Below are 17,044 nucleotides of genomic sequence, written 5' to 3' on the forward strand. Positions count from 1 at the left end.
TGGGATAGCCTAAAATATTTGGCACCTAATGCCGCTGCATATTTAAACTTATTTTTACCCTTATCTGTTAAGAAATAAGCACAATATTTAATTGTTTTCGATTCCATATATAATCCATATAATGTTTTCATCGAAATACTGTTACACTTATGTAAATTTATCGAAATAATCACTATTTGAGAAATCGTGACATTCACGTGCAAAAGGCCCAAAATGTATGAAGCATACGTTCGAGTTAGTCACTAGTTCAAAACTATGAGATTATTTTAAAAACAATACACATAATGCTATTATGATGGGTATGTAACAATAGAGTGATAAATTATTTACTAAATGAGATAACTTTCAGTAAAAACGATTTCGTAAATAATTAGTAAAAGCTGTTTTACTGAATACCGCGGAATTTGGTGCCAATTTCAGAACCCCTCGGACTTAGGTGACTTTACCTTATGTATTTAAAAAACTGACTTAATGTTGTTACGCTTTTTTGGTGCTGACCTACTTATTTGTTGGTTTACAAAACGTTCATGTCTGTATAAGTTATATCTAGTAATACTGGCTTCGTGTAAATGTGATGATAATTTAATCCACGCGGTTTATTATTTACCACTTGTTAAGTCTACAATGCATTATCCTATTAGGCTTGTTGCCTATTCGTATTCGAGAATATCGTATGGTATTGTATGAGGGTTTTCTTATAAATTACGAGCTTTTGCCCGTGGCTTCGCTTGCAATATGAAGTAATATTTTCATCCCCTATTTTATCCCCTTGGGGGTAGAATTGATCAAAATACTTTCTTAGCGGATGCCTACGTCATAACATCTACCTGCGTGCCAAATTTCAGCCCGATCCGTCCAGTGGTTTGGGCTGTGCGTTGATAGATCACTATGTCAGTCAGTCACCTTTGAGTTATATATATTTAGATTATGTTTATAAATCATATTGATTTCTAAAATTAGTACAAATAAACATCTCAAAATATACTGAAGGGAATAACGAAAAGTCTTATATACCTTTATATGCATTTTAATAATAATGATAACGTACGTACAACGGATATCGATTTGATTAACAATATATTAGTTTTATGTGACGGCGTTTCGCGTGTTGGATAGTGTATAATCAGCTTAATACCCCACCAGACCACCACGCACGTATGTCATTGGTTGGTTTACTGACTGCTGTGTTAGTGGAACATTTTCTGCTTGAGAGAGCATAGTGTTACATGTTCGAATAACATTTGTCAGTCATTTAAGGTAGATAAGCTTCAAGTGATCGCGAATTGTGGTTAATTATGAAGTTAGTTGAAATACTACATGAAGTCTTACGAATTTATCGAATGGATTTTAAACAGTTTTACGTTAGATGAGAGAGAAGGAAAACTTACGAATCAACGCTCTACGGATATGATATATGCTTAGATCTTCTTTCCTTTTTAATGCTATCCTCAAATTTCTTTCTCATAAAAAAATGTCTACCTAACCACACTTTACACCATAAAGATGTAGATCTTTATAGTGCAGTAATAGGTATACTCCAATTTCGCCTAAGGGTGCCTTACTACCGGAGATATGCGTGTTAGCTAAACTATGAATGTGTGTCAAGCCCACCAAAAGTATAACTTTATTTTAATTTGTTTAGCTTGCCAAGTTTTGATGGTTAAGCTATAATTTTATATGAAGGGATGAGGCTGTGTATCGTGACCGGCTCTGGTGTATTTAAGTATTTTCACAGTCTTTCAGCTTTTCAGCTTTGATAGTTAAGTTATGTTTTTACTAATATCGAGGATCGCGAAATAAGAACTGCGACTGGTTTAGCTAAGTATTTTCGTAACACATTTTTTATTATATCGATACTATTAAAAAAAAACTGGTTAAAAATTGGTTACAGTAACAATTTGTTTTGGCGCATTTTAAAGATGAATAAATTACGTATTGTGCAATTAGTTTGCACGCATCGAATTTACTTTGTTGCCGTTGATACGGTATCGTAAAGCCGGTTACAGACTCATGCGAGAAGTCTCTTCGAGATATTTCGCGAGAATCAAGAAGACATATATATATATATACTCATGAGACTTTCTCGTTCCCATTCTCGACAGTGCAGCGGCTCTGCCTACACAACAACATACAATGTCATGGTCACACTCAGACCGAAGAAGAATGTGATGCCGTTCTCTTTTCGCGCCCGAGAAAGCGAGAAGCGGGCAAAAATACCGACACCGATCGGAGAACAGGCGAGCGTGAGAACAAGAAGGCACGAAAGCTATCACATTCACGCTTCTGGGATGTTCTCGAGGGTTCTCGGCGTGAGTCTGTAGCCGGTGTAAACACTTTGTGGTTCGACCCGGAGGAATTACCGCCACACCTTCTTCAGCTTAATAACTTTAGTGAAACGCTGCTTAACACGCTTAGAAGGGTAGGACACACACTTATCTAAGGCGTTCTAATTTAGTCCTCAGGGGAAGCAAAGCAACTGTGGCCAGCCTCAAGTTGGAATCTAATCTTATATGGGGTTGATTACTGATGTCCGTGGATGACATTAGCCATTTACCTTTAGGTGGCCTGCATGCTTGTTCGTTACTTCAGTATCATACTACTTCGCCAGTTTTTTACCTAGCCCAGTTTTTGTCTTATTTTATTACTGTTGAACACTGCCATATTCTTGTTTGAAGGGTGTTCCATGTGTAAAAAAGATACACATGGCAACTCATAGAAGTCTGGACCAGAAATGTGTGTGAAAATATAGCGTCTGGCTTTTATTTTGACACACGAGAATTGGTTCTCTCGAAGACTAGACTGAAATAAATGCCACATCTAGAATTTAACGGCTTTCCATTAATTGTTGATACTTTAGATACACATTCGTGAGTTGATTAATATGTCCAAATGTCCATAGTTTGTAGTCTTTTTACACTGCATCATAACCGCAAAAGTCTGTGATAATAATTTACATTGTGTAAGCATTTTACTGCTTTTGGAAAAGGAGGTTCTATACTATGGTATTCTTTGGGTATTTTTTCTGTAATGAAATAAAATATTACGTTATATAACTGAGTTATAATCTTATCAACATGAAAATTCCATAAATCAAAATTGATTCATATTTAACACTAATACACTGAGCATTAAATTATAGGTATGCAAACATTTTGTAAATCGATTTCGTCGATTCGCTCAATGCTATTTAATTTGCGAATAGCAATGACATGCAATGTATAAAATGACCAGTTTTTTGCCTTCAGCTTACAGTTTTCAGGGTTCTTTACTGAAAAGATAAAATTGGAACCTTTTTATTATTACTATCCGCCTGTCTCTCATAGGGCTCTATCTCATGAGTAGATACACATGAAATTTTTACCGAGGGCTAGAACAACAAATATTAAAAACAAAAAGGGGAACCCCATACAAGAAGTCAATTTTATTTTTCTGTATGTTTGGTACTAACTATTATCGTATCTATAGCTGCCGTAATATCTAAATTAACAAATACTAATAATACACAAAATAAAAAATAATTGGTAGGGAACCCTCGTGTGCGAGTTCCACTTGCACTTGGTCAAATACTTAATCACACAAGTGTGTATTGAGCTCAACGGCTTGACACGCAGTTTTTCAGCGGCTACATGGTCAGTGTGGTCGGAACGGGCTGGTCGGTTGCGTCACAGCAAAACGAGATCCATGAAAATTAAGCTACCAATGTTGTTATTGTTATGCGTGGCTCTTACGCATACGTGAAACGGTTCTTTTATGATCTAGAAGAAACAATGTGCAATGTGCATGCAGACCAACTGATGGTAATTGGCTACTTCTGCCCGTGGACATCTGTTATCAACCCCAAATGAGATTAGATTTTTACCTGAGGTCGGCCACATGACATATCGCTATATTTTTACATCGCTATTCTACAACGCCGGGATCTCACGGCGGCATATCGCTACATTAGATCGCCTCGGACAAGTATTTCTCCCTTATGACATGCGTCAAACCAGAACAAACAGCGCTCAACACTGATGTTCTAAGGAAAAAGCGGGGCGGTGGTGCCTCTAAGGGTTCTACAACTTTATATTATTTTCCTTCCTTGTTTTGGTTCCTTGCCAACAAAGCGTTACAGTATAACTTGCTTAAAACTAAAACTTAATCGCCGCACGTATAAGGAGCTTATAAGACCTCTCTTCTTATAATGAAAATTAATTGTAAATCGATTAACCTTATAAGATTTTTTTTCTATATTTTCTTGATAAAAAAACTATTGTAGATGGATTTGTTACTCTTTTCTTTTTAACACTGATTATAGCGCTTTCCGCACGTTTTTCAAAACGCGGTAACGCACGCACGTGAACTATATTCCAAAATTTTCTCAGATTTTGATTCACTATAATCATTAATTACCCCAACACTATTTGAGTATTAACTCACAATATATGAGGAGGACAGGCGCGGATACTAACCACTATACTACCGAGGTCCGAGGTTCAAATCCCAGGCACGCACCTCTGATTTTCAAATTTATGTGCGTATTAAAAATTAATTATCACTTGCTTAAACGGTGAAGGAAAACATCGTGAGGAAACCTGCATACTTAAAAATCTTAAAGGTATGTGAAGTCTACCAATACGCACTTGGCCAGCGCGGTGGACTATGGCCTAATCCTTCTCATTCTGAGAGGAGACCCGTGCCCAGCAGTGGGACAGTAATGGGTTGATGATGATGATGATGATGATATGAGGAGAAACCCCGTGCTCAGCAGTAAAACATTAGAATGATTACTGTTATATAATTAAGACACTTAAATAAACTTAAACGGAAATAAACATATTATAAAATTTATAGGAGTTTTTAAATACGTCTTCGGTTTCGAACCGCGTTTTTCTAGTGGAAAGCAGTATTGATGTGGAAAGCCGAAACAAAGCAATAAATACGAACGATTAATTAATTTGATTGTTTGTTTATCGGCCTAATTGTTGGAGGAATTTAAGCAATTTTTACTTCGTAGACTCGCATTAGCATGTTGGTAACAATAATTATTATGTTAATCGATTCTCGAACGGTTAATGGTTTGACGCGTAACGTCCTGGCTTTTCGTCTTTCCTACGGAAGGCTGCAATAACAGAAAAACATTCAGTACTCACATCCGACATTGAATGTTGTTTGGTTTTGATGCAATGGAAACTATGACTGTAGTTTATCTGATTTTCGTTAAAATTTTTGATGGTAGAGTTCTGCGGTTAGATACGGATGCGCCACCGCCACATCTCTGCCCAATAACAGCGGTAAACGCTACTGTGTTCCGATTTGTAAGGTGTGGAGATATAATCATCCGAGCCGTTGCTTAGTCTTCAGGGATAGCTACACGTCTGTGACTGACATCATCTTACTTGTATACTTATTATAAAACTAAAAGTCGTGCGCGCATCAAAATTTTGTACCTACCAAAACCTATGGGGTCTTGAAGGTTCTTTTAGGTTTGTCTCTATTCTTAATACTACTACTTAGTTATAGGCCTAATTTCCAAAATTTTAACATGGGGTTTGCTACTACGACTGGTACTAATGTCGTGTGGCATTGAATGTGGCATGTCGTGTAGAATTAACATGGAAATGTTACAAAATTGAAATAGAACTACTTCTTATGAATCACAAATGCGTTGCCAACTTTTAGACGAAATTAGAAAATATTTGTAGATACGGTAATACAGCCTTTAAACTAGAATACAGTAACGCAAGGTTACAAGTAAAGGTGTGGCGGTGATATCCTCGCAATCAAACACGAAGACATTGAACATCATTCATGATGGATCAGATATTCTTATGTTGTTTGACGGACCGTGTTAACAGTCATCACAACAGACAAGCAAAGGATTCCATTCGATTTCCGATTAACTTAAATTATAACAGAAAATTTAGACTTCTGTCATAGTTCTATGTTTGTATGTCTTTCTGTGTGTTCGTAGCACCACAAAGGGAATCCTAGATGAGTTTAGAAAAAAAAAATCGGTTATTGGTACAAATCGCGCGTGCGTTTGTTTGCCCATTTGATTTTTACTGAACCAGATAATTATATTCAAATAGGGCGGCATCGGCCGCCTGTTTAGCATTGTTAATTCGATGTTAATAATTTTCGGTGCAGTATAAAAGTGCAGGCAATTTTTGTTACGCATTATACTTAGTAAGTGGTTTGATTGTGTGGTGCATCGTAGCGAAATATCAATAATGTCGCGGCTTACGGTAAGCCACCGTTCTTGTGTTAAAATTTATTTAGTTCCTAAACGATTTATGCTAAAGTGTTATATTGTTGCAGATTCTCTTCGTCATCGCGGTGGCGTATGAAGTACTAGGAGATGGTTAGTGCTTAGTTCTGAATTAGTAACCGATAGTAAAATTAAAATATAGTTTAGCGAAAGTCCTTTACAGTTAGAGTCTAGGCATTTTCAAGTTTTGAGGTATTATTAAAAACTAATCCCGTTATTTAAAGTTGATGAAAAACGTTCTAGAGAGGTTCTGCATAATGATCCATGTTCTGTGAATAAGAAGTCTAAAATTTCACACTTGGTTATTTTGGTGGATCGTGGCTCAAACCCGTCTTATTCATTTATAAAGGTAGTAGGAACCTTTGTGGTTCGTCTCCGAAGGCAACACCGCTACACAAGTTTCTGTTTTGTGACAGAAGTGTAATCGCTTTGTCCTGTATTGAATGGTGTGGTAAAAGAGGCTTACGTGCTTGAGGCGTTCTAATTTAGTCCTTAGAGGTAGGTACTAAAGCAACTGAGCCCGACTTCAGGTAGGATTATAGTTAACTGCACAGATATGGGTTCCAGTGGCTACTTACCGTCTAACGTAGTTATATTAAGTAGGCAGAAAGATGGCTTTAATTACTAGTATTATTTTTATTTTATTGCAAATATTTTACTCAAACCGCCAAAAAATAGCGCCTGATTACGTGGTTTCCATAATTACGTAACCTATTTCTTGCTGCTGTCATTTTATTAGGCGTTATGTATTTGTGATTCAAATCAATCTTTAATTAAACAGTTTTTTTTTAAATAACAGATGAGCATGAAGTTCACCTGATGGTAAGTGGCTACTGCCGCCCATGGACATCTTTAATCAACGCCCGATAATATCAGATTCCCATCTACGAGGTTTCCCTCGTAAGGTTGGCAACAGACCCTTGTGAAGTATTGGAACACGTTGAATAAGTAGGAATATCTCCCTTACCACGATAAGAAATAGGTTCTAAGGTAAATCAGATCCTTGAGGGTTTATATTTGCCGAAACGATTTCCGTATCACAGTTCCCATATTAGAAGTGAAGGGTTGGTATGTTCTGGTTAAAAGTGTGTGATAAATTGACATTTGCGAGAAGTAGTTATTTTTTATGTATTTTTAAATTAGGCCAGGTTGTTATGATGTGATGTTTCTTCTGTGACTTAAATTTTATATTTGTTTTTAGGCGTGGAAAAAGTCTCTTCTGAAAAAGATTCCCGAGCTGAACAATCAGGGTGGGGTCCAGTGATAGCGCCCGTAGCAATTGGACACGGTGGTTACGGTGGTTACGGCGGATATGGCGGATACGGCGGATACGGCATCGGGGGCGCTGGCCTCGGCGGTGCCGGCGTAGGTCTCATCGGAGGTGGTCTCGGTGGTGGTCTCGGAGGTGCCGTCGTCGCAGCTGGACCCGTTATCGGAAACAGCGCAGGCCTCAACAGCGCCGGTGCCGCCGGAGCCGCTCAACTGTCCGCTATCCAAAACGCTCAAGCCGTACATGCCGCTCAAATCGCAAACTCTGCCGCCGCTGCCATCCAAGGAGCGCGTGTGGCCGAGGTCACCGCTAGAGCCGGCCAGGCCAACGCCATCCAGAATGCTCAGGCCCTGGACGCCGCGCGCGTCGCCAACATCCAGCGTGCGCAGGCTGCCGCCTGGGAGAACGCTCGTGCGGCGGAGGCAGCGAGGCGCGCGGCGGCCGGCAGCGCGGCGGAGGTAGCCCGCGCCGCGGAGGCTGAACGTGTAGCATACGCTGCGCGCGTGCAGGCCGCCGCCATCGCCAACGCGCGTGCTGTAGAGGCGGCGCGCATCGCCAACGCGGCGCGCGCGCAGGCCGCGGCCGTCTCCGCTAGCGCGGCGCAAGCGCAAGCCGTAGCCGATTCAGTCGCTAGGAACGCACAGGAGGGTGCCCTGCTGCTCGGCGGAGGAGGTCTGCTTGGCGGCGGTGCGGTAGCCGCGGTGCCGGTGGCTGTCGGCGGCGGCGGCCTCTACGGCGGCCTCTACGGCGGCGGCTACGGCTACGGCGGATACGGTTACGGCGGATACGGCTACGGCAAGGGCCACCATTAATTTGAACTATTCATCAATCAGTGATCAACCACGATGTCATAAATAGAAAAAATACTTTTCTACATCCATTTCGTCACTTTTCGCAGAAATGGTTAGCGGCAGATGATTTTATCAACAATGAACAGTTCGTGTAAATATGTAATTTTTATAGATCAATAAATATAAGGGCATCCTTAAGACTATAATTATTATTTGTTATTATCCTCTATGCTTAATTATTATTATTGTGTTGAGTTATTTAAGTAATTCTATCTTATTTATGTAACACTATATTAAAATTGTAACGTGGTAGATTTTAATTAGCATTAGAGTTTGAACACACATATAAATAAGGTAGGCTGATATAACAGCCAACCTCAGGCGATAGCGAGGGTCAGGGGAAGCTCTGCGTCGTTTCTTATTTAAAATTATTTTAGGTACTTTATTCGTGAATAGGAGGATATTTGTTATTAATGAATAATTCAATACGTAATTTGCAATAATTGCAGTATTCCCGAAGTCGTTACCGGTTTACGAGTAATAAGGCACCTGCTGAAAGTTTAAAATCATTTGAGAGTTGAGTATGATGACGTCACATCGGAATGTTTGTGAAGTACGAAAGAAAAAATATTATTCGATGCTTAGTAGACTATAAAAGATTATTAAGAACAGTAACTCTATTTAAATAAAATGGACGACTTTGTATATGCATTGAATTATAGGTACAGAGAATTAATTACAGGCGAAGTGATATATTTCATGAAGGACTGTAGCATTTATAAGACTTATCACACATGGATTGTAGTTATTAATAAAATGCGAATGAAAACGGGACATATGAATAGAGACAGGTACACATGAGTAGATTACAGCATCAAAAAACATTACTTAGCTATCACTGTTTTTTATACATCAATATTATTTAGGTCAAACAAGTCTTAAGAGACGAGATTCTTAAGAAAAGCATTGATTGAATTATAAGATGGGTTAGATATATTCAAGTATTATTATTATAGTAGGCACACTTTCACATTTAATTGCCTTAAGCTAGGTGGCTTTATTTTACGAAAGTAATGCATACGTAATTTCCACGTACCTAAATTTAAGTATAAAGTACGTATAGGTTTCTTTAAATAGAATTACGGGACGTTGATAATACTTTTGTTGTGTACCCCGTTAGAAACGAGATTACTTATGCCCTTAAAAATAGAAAGGAGGAAGAGAAAGACGATCCATCCATCACTCACGACAATCATTAAAGTTTTAGTAATAAAAATAATAAAATTAGTTTTAAAAAACGTAACGAGGTCATTCGTTCAGTAGATTTTACTCCTCACATTTTTCTCATACCGGGCGCCTTATATCAAAAACCGATTCCTAAGGAGTAAACTCCAAAAATAGAAAAGAAAATTCACGGCGTGAGTGCAACTGAGCAAGAAATGGTAGAAAAAGTTAGTTATTAAACTTAGTTATGAACGTATGACGCTACTGTTGGCCTTTTAATAAATATGATAATGAGATAATTGTAGTAAGTTCAAGGTTTTCGGGTGAGGATTACTGATACGAAATTTAAACGTACGAGTATATTATATAAACAAAAATAAATAATTCCGCGTATCAATTTTGGGTTGTCTTATCACCGCTTATTTCTTAAAACTGTTTAAATAACAAACATTGTACGTGATAGATTTGCAATCATAATAAAAAGCAAACATTACAATTTCTTAGAAAGATTTTTTTCCTGCATTCATCTTCAATTTAGGTAGAAATGTCGATTTTTACACCAAAAAAATAATTTGAATTTTAAGAAATAGAGCGAATAAATATTTTCTAGGTAATCAGTTATCAATAAGGTTGCATATAGGCAAAATATAATGGAAAATTTGGAATTGTATTATAACACTAGAGCGGAAATTCTTAAATAAATTAATACTTAAAAATACTTATTTACTGTAAAATATCATAAATAAAAAAACTTATTAGGACGTGAAATGATAAAATACCTATACATATTTGTAAACAGTTTCAAAAAGCGTGTGTGATAAAAGTTGCCATTTTGTAAACTCCTTATTTAACCAAGACATAAAAAACATTAAAATTGTTTAAAATCAAACAAATAAGTTTTATAGCAAGTCATGCTATTTCATTTATGCTTTTGTTCACCATACTGCCCCACATGTATATAAAACTTGGTATAGATAGTAAAAATATTTGAACGAATAAGTAAATAATAGTGGGGTCATGGAGTCACATCACCAAACAAAGATAAGCCCACGTAAAATGTATATAAGGTCGCAGAAACCGTACTCGCTATGTACTTATTATTTTGGACTCATACATTTTCAACATGACTTTCAAGGTATGTAATAAAGTTGTTAAATAGTGCCGAATTTATTTAAAATTGTTTAAATTAGTATTCTGTAAGAAAAATAAGCCATAATTAATAACCCCTGTGAAAATATTTTAAATAAATACGGATTTCAGATGTTTATTCAGAAATCATGAATTATTATTGATCAGGAATTAAAAAAAATCCAGTGGAATATATTTTATGTCCAAATATTTCAGGAACAAAAATTAAAAAAATGATTTAAGAATAAAATATATACAAGTACTTATTTTTTAAAATGCACTAAAAGTAACATTTTTTAAAATGAAATTTAAAATGAACTAAAAAGTAGAAAATAATTAAAACGTAGGGTTTATTTGACAGGATAATAATTATTTATATTTTCCTTTAATAAATATTTTATATGTTTTATGAGGGCGAACATTTATATAAATAGATTTTGTAGCAGACCGGCAGGAGTTAATAAATAATAAATAGTTTAAAAAATTATAATTAAAAAAAAAACGATAACAGTAATTGTAGAAAATGATAGTTATTTGTAAATTACAAAATATCATGAATGAATCGTCTAACAAATATTTAAAGATAATGTTTTTTCAGATAGCTTGTCTACTCCTCGCTCTGGCTGTAGTATGCTACGGTAAGGTCATACTAAGTCTTATCATTTAATAATTGTGCACTGTCTAAAATAAAACAGTAATGGTGCAGAAGGTAACAGAATGAAGAGGTTATTGTTTTAAAATAATAACATTTCATAAATAGATTCGTAGGTAATCAATTTAATGGTACATTTACATATTTAAGTGTCTGATTAAAAAATATATAAGTAAATACGGTTTAGTAAATATTTTCCCTAAATCAGACACATTGAACCCATCAGATCTATCAATTTGGTTTGATTCTTCAGACACCTCTTATAATATCTACGGAAAATTACGAAATGTTTATTTATGTGTTGGTTTTCTAAGGCACATCAAATTATCACGGTTTTTTTTATAAAATAGGAGTAGCAGACGAGCATGCATCCCACCTGATGGTAAGTGGCTACTGCCGCTCACGCACATCTGTAATCAACCCCAGATAGGATTAGATATTCCTATCTAATGTCGGCCACAGAAGTGCCGCTACTCTTGAGTACTAAAAGCTGGGACGCCTTGGAAAAGTATGTCTTTACCACACCCTTCAAACATAGCAGCGTTTAACACTGCTATTATGAGGCAGAAATAGGTGTGGCGGTGGTGTCATCGGAGTCGAACCACAAATGGTTCTACCATCATCACTTTAGTATACGAATGCTTGAATATCATTAAATGATTACAGGTTATCCGAATCATGGTGATTTTGTACCTGACCCAACATTCAGTGACGGGCAAGGTCACGGTGGAGTAGAGCATGGTGGATTTGTGCCTGACCCTACATTCAGTGACGGACACGGGCACGGCGGAGTAGCGCATGATGGATTTGTGGATGATCCTACATTCAGTGATGGACACGGGCACGGCGGTGTCGATCATGTTGGTCACGGACTTGAATATTAGGAGGCAGCAACCATGACGTCACAGCGGCAACTGAGCCCCAGGCGGTCACGGAGGCGACACAGGGATGTATGTGGCTGTTGGGTAGTTTTAATATATTGTTTGTATAAAAGATATGAAAATATACCTTAAAATGATATTTCATTATTGTTTTATTTATTTATGTTTCTAGAATAAAATATAAATAAGCAGGAATAGATACTTGCTATTATTAGGAAATAATTTTGAGTAGAGTAATTCGTCGTAGTAAAAATAAATTTAATTATTTTTGCTTACGTAATATTTGAACCTTCATATATAGGTACCCTAATGTACATACATTGTTATAATATGTTGTATATGCAAACGTTTATCGAAATCCTATCCGATGGTAGCCGCAGATGCGTTGCTACTGAGGACTAAGTAGAAACCAGGTCTATACCATAGTCTTTCGTCCCTTATATAATACTTTTAGTTTAACAATGAGGGCATTGTAAGTATTGAAGATATGTAGCGGTTGTGCTTCTTAGGTTGTATATAACAACGAATATATTATATGTACAAGAATGTGCAGCAGTGATACCCTAGTGGTTAAGAAAATCGGCCTCTTGATCCAGTGGTCCGAGGTTCAAATCCCAGGCACGTCTGATTTTTCAAAGTTATGCGATTTTTTGATTTTTGAGATTTTTGAGATTTTTTGTAAGTGCGTATTACAAATTAATTATTACTTGCTTAACGGTGAAGGAAAACATCCTTAAGAAATCTGTATACCTGAGAAATCGTTTAAAAAATGTTTTCAAAGGTATGTGAAGTCTACTGATTCTCAGTTGGCCAGCGCGGTGGACTCTGGCCTTCTCATTCTGAGTGGAGATACATGACCAGCTGTGGGACGGTAATGGGTTGTTGATGATGATGATGATGGCTGTACAAGAATACAAGAACTTAAAACTATTTTAGAAATAGTAATAGTATAGCTTAGTAGTTTATTAATATTAAATATTTTTTGTTCATTTTTACTCCTAGATTTCCTTGGTTTCCTTTACAATCTCGTTATTGCTATGTGGCAGAGATTTAATATATACAAACTATTTTTTTTATTGTTTATCATTGTTTTAATAGCAAACCTTTTATGGTACTACTGCTAGACTAGGCCTATCACCTCTCACGGAGCGGATTGGTAGACTTTATTTAGGTACCTTTAAAAAGAAAGCAGTCGTTTTTTATAATCAGAGTTCCATACTAGGATTCCCTGTGTTATGGTTGTCATAGACCCATACATAGACGAATGCCCAGATACAAATACCCATAATAGAAATTTAAATTCATTCTTTAAGCTACTTCTTAGAGAACTCTATCTGGTAGACGAATTTCCTCATGGCATTTTCCATCGCTGTTAAAGCGTAATATTAAATTAATTTGAAATACCCATATAACTTCGGAAGACGAGAGTACTTACGCAAGGATACAGGCCAAAATTTTATACAAGAAAATGATATGATGAAGATATGTCCTGTACCGTTAGTATGAGTATTACGTTTTTACAAAAATGACTGTATTTGTTTACGTATTTCCCATACATTTCCTATTAGTCCTGATATAATCCGCTGGAGGCGCAGTCCTACAGTCAGGCAGGGTACAGTCCTACTGTACTGTACCCTTAGTATGAGTTTCTTTTGGTGATTCCGATTATTTCAGCATACGTAAGCATTCGTGCCTGCCCATTTGTCTTCACCGAACCAGATATTCAAATACGCCAGCACCGACGTCTGCTTAGAATTGGTAATTGAATGTTAATTATTTCGATGCAGTATAAAAGTGCAAGCAATTTGTGGAAGGTATCACAGGCACATAACTAGTGCTCCGATTTAGTAGTGCATAGTAACAATACTAATAATACAAAGATGTCTCGGCTTACGGTAAGAAGGATATTATTCAGTTTTATGAACATTAAAATTATTTTTTTTAAAAGTTGAATAGTTGAAAATCAGGGTGAAATATTATTTTATCCTTTGGGGAATGTGTTCTAACCTGAAATGGCATCCTTACAGATCCTCTTAGTCATCGCTGTGGCGTATGAAGCACTTGGAGATCGTAAGTACACAAATGAACTTGTGTAGTATTTACAATGGTATAATATCACAATAAACTACTGTATGTTTATCTAAAAATATATGTATAAGGTTTTTTTGAATTGAAATAATTATGTATGATATTTTTAGGAGTGGGAAAAAGTTCTCACGCAGATTCACATGGGGAACAATCAGGATATATTTCACCCGTAATTGCTGCGGCACCGATCGGACACGGCGGCTACGGCGGGTACGGGCTGGGCGCCGGCGCGCTCGGAGCCGCGGGAGTCCTCGGCGGCGTCGCCGTCGCCCCGGCGCTCGGCAGCGGTGCAGCCATCAACAGTGCCGGTGCCGCTGGGGCGGCTCAACTGACTGCTATTCAAAATGCACAGGCTGTACATGCTACTAATATAGGCAACGCCGCAGCGGCGGCAATCCAAGGAGCTCGTGTGACCGAAGTCGCCGCTAGAGCCGGCCAGGCTAACGCCATTCAGAACGCTCAGGCCTTGGACGCGGCGCGCGTCGTCAACATCCAGCGAGCGCAGGCTGCCGCCTGGGAGAACGCTCGCGCAGCAGAGGCGGCTCAGCGCGCGGCAGCCGGAAGTGCAGCGGAGGTGGCGCGCGCCGCGGAGGCTGAGCGCATGGCCTACGCAGCGCGCGTGCAGGCCGTCGCCATCGCCAACACGCGTGCCGTTGAGGCGGCGCGCATTGCCAACGCAGCGCGTGCGCAGGCCGCGGCCGTAGCCGCCAGTGCAGCGCAGGCGCAAGCCGTAGCCGATGCCGTCGCCAGAAACGCACAGGAAGGTGCTCTGTTGCTCGGCGGAGGAGGACTGGTCGGCGGCGGTGCGGTGGTCGCGGCGGCCCCGGTTGCCGTCGGCGGTGGTTACTACGGCGGTGGTTACTACGGCGGTGGACTCGGTTATGGCAAGGGCTACCACCACTAGTTTGAATTTTCCGCGGGTTTGAACTATTAACGATATGAAACCATCACACCAGTGCGCTATAAATTAAACCAGTCTAATGGACAATTACTGAGTACGTGATGTGTAGTACGGTGTTGTGAATTTTATCTTGGCGTTTTTTAACAAACCTTCTCGTGCCTATAACAATAGAAACTTTTATATGAAACTACGAAATATGAAATTACGAACCTATAACTAATAGGTAAATCCTGTTTGCGCAACATATATAGATATTTGTCAGAATTAAAAATTAAGAATTTGACAATAAATTTACTATAAAAACATAACGTTGTAACACTTTATCTACCTCCACTTTCTACTAGACAATATCTATCTAGACGTATTTGCTGTCCAAATCTATAAGGCGTTTTATTTTAATTAAAACGACTGCCTGTGGCTGCCGCTATCATTACATGCAAAATATGCAATTTATTAGTTGTTGGGAGTCAGTCCATAGGAATAAAGAAGAAGTAATACAAAGTACAGATTTTTGAAAACTTTAATCATCAGAACGACTCGACTAAAATAAGTTTCATACCTTGGCATACTAATCCTTAAGGATTAGTATGCCAAGGTAAGTTTCATACCTTGGCATACTAATCCTTAAGGATTAGTATGCCAAGGTATGAAAAAATATGTATTTTCTTCAAAATTTTCCTTTTTCTTTAATTTGTCACATAACATTACTTCCCAGATTTTGATCCCTATAAGCAACACTATCAGATAGTGGAATAATATAGAGGGTGTATTTTTTTCAAAATGAACTTCCCGGCTAGGGAAAAAGATATTTAAAAAAAGTAATGATGCAGTTTTATTTGCGTGCCTAGGGGCCCCAGCATTCCTTAAGATGGCCTTGCTAGTAACTGGAGGTTCTGAGTAAACTATGAAAAGAGACTTATAATGTGTAGAAACAGCATTTAAAATCTCATTTTTAGGTATACCTAGTTATATAAAATAACTGTAATATTTAAAAAATATGGTGAGGTAACGCCAGCTGACGACACGTTTGTATTACAAATGTAGTTTATGGCGTTATCTATCAATATTTTTCTAGAAAAACGTAAAACAATTAAATAGTTATGACTTAAAATACAAGCATAGTAATGGTCGCACCTTTTTGCTTTTTTTTTTGTTTACGCGGGGGAAACCTTCAAAAGGTACCCGACGATGTGGGAGCGACGCCGGGATCTCCGATGGAACACAACCGGTGTCCTCTAAGCGCGATGCCTCGATTGGGCTCTGTCCTGGGGGGAGCACTTTACGCTCCTCCCGCACACCTGGTGTTTACGACGGCATGCGACCACACATGCCGCCGTCCTTCCCGGGGTTGCTCTCCGGACGGTTCGAGCTCCCACTCTTGCCGCCGGCAACCCCGGAAGCCCCCTTTTAGTCGCCTCTTACGACAGGCAGGGGATACCGTAACCCTATTCTAGTCCCGGAAGTACAGGGAGAGTAACGGTCGCACCTAGACGAAATCACTTCGCCTGATGGGAGATGATAAATCTTACAAGCTCTTAGTAATACCCATTCTCTTGTTTTTCTCATCGAACTGTTCACGTCAATTACTTCTGACGTAGCTAACATGTAACCTAAATAAATCATATCACCGGGTTTTTACGGAATAATATATTTGTTTTGGAACTATATAATACCTAACCGATGCGCTGTTTTGACTCATGTAATTGTCGATAAACTAAATTAATATATAATTTAATCTCTCTCTCTCAATATATTTCGTTGGATATCGGCGTAAAAAGCGTGTCCAAGATGAGCGCCGACTTCAGGAATATGTACTAGACCAACATTTATTTGAATTATTTTTACTTTGTAGTGACATA

At 38.1% G+C, this 17,044-nt stretch overlaps 2 protein-coding genes across 2 annotated transcripts; both read left to right on the forward strand.

The window, feature by feature from the left end:
* The first annotated feature begins 6,109 nt into the window (after nt 1–6,109).
* On the forward strand, nt 6,110–8,517 carry LOC140752410 (uncharacterized). The gene is made up of 3 exons (XM_073086696.1): nt 6,110–6,227; nt 6,301–6,343; nt 7,452–8,517. Exons 1-3 carry the CDS (start codon nt 6,213–6,215, stop codon nt 8,330–8,332), a joined length of 939 nt encoding a protein of 312 aa, XP_072942797.1. The 5' UTR covers nt 6,110–6,212; the 3' UTR covers nt 8,333–8,517.
* Nucleotides 8,518–13,995: 5,478 nt separating this feature from the next.
* Nucleotides 13,996–15,493, forward strand: LOC140752443 (uncharacterized). Its single transcript, XM_073086737.1, has 3 exons — nt 13,996–14,091; nt 14,224–14,266; nt 14,395–15,493. Exons 1-3 carry the CDS (start codon nt 14,077–14,079, stop codon nt 15,186–15,188), a joined length of 852 nt encoding a protein of 283 aa, XP_072942838.1. The 5' UTR covers nt 13,996–14,076; the 3' UTR covers nt 15,189–15,493.
* Nucleotides 15,494–17,044: the final 1,551 nt, after the last annotated feature.

The sequence above is a fragment of the Epargyreus clarus genome, unplaced genomic scaffold (assembly GCF_041222505.1).
Source record: "Epargyreus clarus isolate Ecla_fem2 unplaced genomic scaffold, WU_Ecla_fem_2.2 ptg000024l, whole genome shotgun sequence".
Classification (NCBI taxonomy): domain Eukaryota; kingdom Metazoa; phylum Arthropoda; class Insecta; order Lepidoptera; family Hesperiidae; genus Epargyreus; species Epargyreus clarus.

Coding starts and splice junctions, on each gene's coding strand:
- LOC140752410 (XM_073086696.1), top strand. Junction 6,344..7,451: donor GTATGAAGTACTAGGAGATG/GTTAGTGCTTAG, acceptor ATTTGTTTTTAG/GCGTGGAAAAAGTCTCTTCT.
- LOC140752443 (XM_073086737.1), top strand. Junction 14,267..14,394: donor GTATGAAGCACTTGGAGATC/GTAAGTACACAA, acceptor TGATATTTTTAG/GAGTGGGAAAAAGTTCTCAC.